The 2,480-nt window shown below is 45.6% G+C and overlaps 1 protein-coding gene across 1 annotated transcript in view; it reads right to left on the reverse strand.

Annotated features, from left to right (window-relative positions):
* ARRDC5 (arrestin domain containing 5) overlaps window positions 1-2,480 on the reverse strand; it is an 11,516-nt gene continuing 9,036 nt past the window's right edge. The window contains exon 3 of the mRNA XM_029219162.1: window positions 1-570. Coding sequence (XP_029074995.1) covers window positions 43-570 — 528 coding nt within the window. The 3' untranslated portion in view covers window positions 1-42. The remainder of the gene's footprint in view (window positions 571-2,480) is intronic.

The following is a 2,480-nucleotide window of genomic DNA, read 5'->3' on the forward strand; positions in this document are numbered from 1 at the left end:
TTAGAGTTTGATAAAACTTGAAATATTTAGACGTTTGGGCATTTAATTCTGATGATTCAGGCTCACGGTAACACTGCTCCCGTCCAGCAGCCCACAGCTGTCTGAGTCCACGGGGGCTCTGGTGATAATGATGGGCACCTTGACCTTGACACTGGTCAGGGACCAGGGCAGGTGGACGGTGCTGACCAGCTCGTAGTAGGTGTTCATGATCTCGCTGTCCTGTGTGCCGCCGCTCACGGACAGCACGGGCGGGAGGTAGAAAGTGCTGACGATCTTGGTGGTGTTGAAGGGTGTGATTTGGGTGTTGGCCTCCTGCCGAAGCAGCTCGCTGCTGTCCACCCTTGAGTGTCGCTCTGCACTGGGTGTGAAGCCCTCGTACTGCACGTGGGCGTAGAGGGCGAAGATGACTGTCTTGATGCACTTGCTGGTCTGGTTGTTGATTTCCGTGGTGAAAATGACCCTCTCCCCTGGTGTGAAGGTGTTCTTTTCCATCTGGATCTGCAGGCAGATGGTGCCCTGTCTGCAGCAATTGTAGGAGATCTTTTTCTTGGCCTCCACGAACAGAGGATTCTAGAAGGGGGTGGGGGGAATGGACAATTGTGAGGCATTGCGGCCACAAGATCCACTTGCTCACCCAACAGTCCACCAAAGCCTTGAGCCTTTGGGACTCTCCTAGTAAGAGGCACTGGGATGGAATCTGGAGTCTTGGGGATTTTGCAGCCCAAAGTCATTCCCAGCTTTGCCATTTAATCAAAATCCTTTGCCATTCTGACTGTCAATTTCCTTGTCTGTAAAATAGACCTAAGAAATTCACAAGGCCCTGGCTTTATCCCCAGCTCCATAACTCACTTGCTGTGTGACCTTGTACCAGTGCCTTGACTTCTCTGAGTCTTAGTTTTCTGGAAGACAGGGAATGTCTTATGGTCTAAGCCCAGACCTAGGGCTTACCCAAGTAGTTCAGACTTAAGGAGAAAATATTATGGGCTCTGAATCATGAAAACTGTAGAGTTGAAATTATGTAACGTGTTTAAATAAAACCTTCAAAAAGCGGCCTTTATATCAATTGGTTAGCTGCTGGATTGCATATACGTTATGCAAACATATACGTTATGTTTAATGTGTGGCTTGGGTAACATTTGGCTTTTTATTTGTGGGTACTATTGTAAAAGATTCGAGGGAATTCTCTGGCCGTCCAGGGGCTAGGACTTGGCGCTTTCACTGCCGAAGCCCAGGTTTGATCCCTGGCCAGGGAACTAAGATCCTGCAAGCCATGTGACCAAAAAATAAATAAATAAATGAAATAAAATAAAAGATTTGATGTGAGGTGGAGTGCGCTTCCAATGATTTGCTCTCCACTTCTGCTGACTTCCTGTATCTTCTTCCAGAGGAACTTAATACTTTTACAAGCATGTGTGTGTGTGTGTGTGTGTGGCATTTGTCATGCTCATGCAAATGTTTGTATTGTTTAGGAGTACATTTATTTATTTGTGGTAGAAGTACACAGTATTGTTTGACATATCTGAATGTTTTAAATAAATCAAGCCTCATATCTTTTCCAGCAACCTGCTTTTCTAGCTTAACATCCTGTGTTTGAAAGACATTCATGTTGGTGCCTGTCATTCTGATTCATTTGTTTCCACGATGGCAATGGAATGTGCTGCAAAATAGTTAATTTACCCTTCCCCCTCCAGGATAGACATTTATATATATATATATATATATATATATATATATATATATAATACACGCATATTTTATGTATATATATAATTTTTTTTTTTTTTTTTTTGCCGTGCTGTGCGGCATGCAGGATCCTAGTTCCCTGACCAGGGATTGAACCTGCACCCCCTGCAGTGGAAGCATGGAGTCCTAACCACTGGACGGCTAGGGAAGGATAGACATTTATATTGTTTCCATGTGTGTTTGACATCATAAAAGAGCTGGAAGGAGCATCTGAAGACACTTCTTGGGCTTACATACAAGAAAGAGTTGCTCTACCAAAGAAGATATACAGATGGTCAGTAGGCACACGAAAAAAGGCTCAACGTGGCTAATCATCAGAGAAATATAAATCAAAACCACAATGAGATAGCACCTCATACCTGTCAGAATGGCTATCATCAAAAATTCTACAAATGGCAGATGCTGGCCAGGATGTGGAGGAAAGGGAACCCTCGTACACTGTTGGTGGGAATGTAAATTGGTGCAGCCGCTGTGGAGAACAGTATGGAGGTTCTTCAAAAAACTAAAAGTAGGGCTTCCCTGGTGGCGCAGTGGTTGAGAGTCTGCCTGCCGATGCAGGGGACACGGGTTCGTGCCCCGGTCCAGGAAGATCCCACATGCCGCGGAGCGGCTGGGCCCGTGAGCCATGGCCGCTGAGTCTGCGCGTCCGGAGCCTGTGCTCCGCAAGGGGAGAGGCCACGACCGTGAGAGGCCCGCGTACCGCCAAAAAAAAAAAAAAAAAAAAAAAAAAAAAAAAA

This window comes from Monodon monoceros, unplaced genomic scaffold, assembly GCF_005190385.1.
Source record: "Monodon monoceros isolate NGI ecotype Baffin Bay Population unplaced genomic scaffold, NGI_Narwhal_1 Super_Scaffold_12, whole genome shotgun sequence".
Taxonomy (NCBI): Eukaryota; Metazoa; Chordata; class Mammalia; order Artiodactyla; family Monodontidae; genus Monodon; species Monodon monoceros.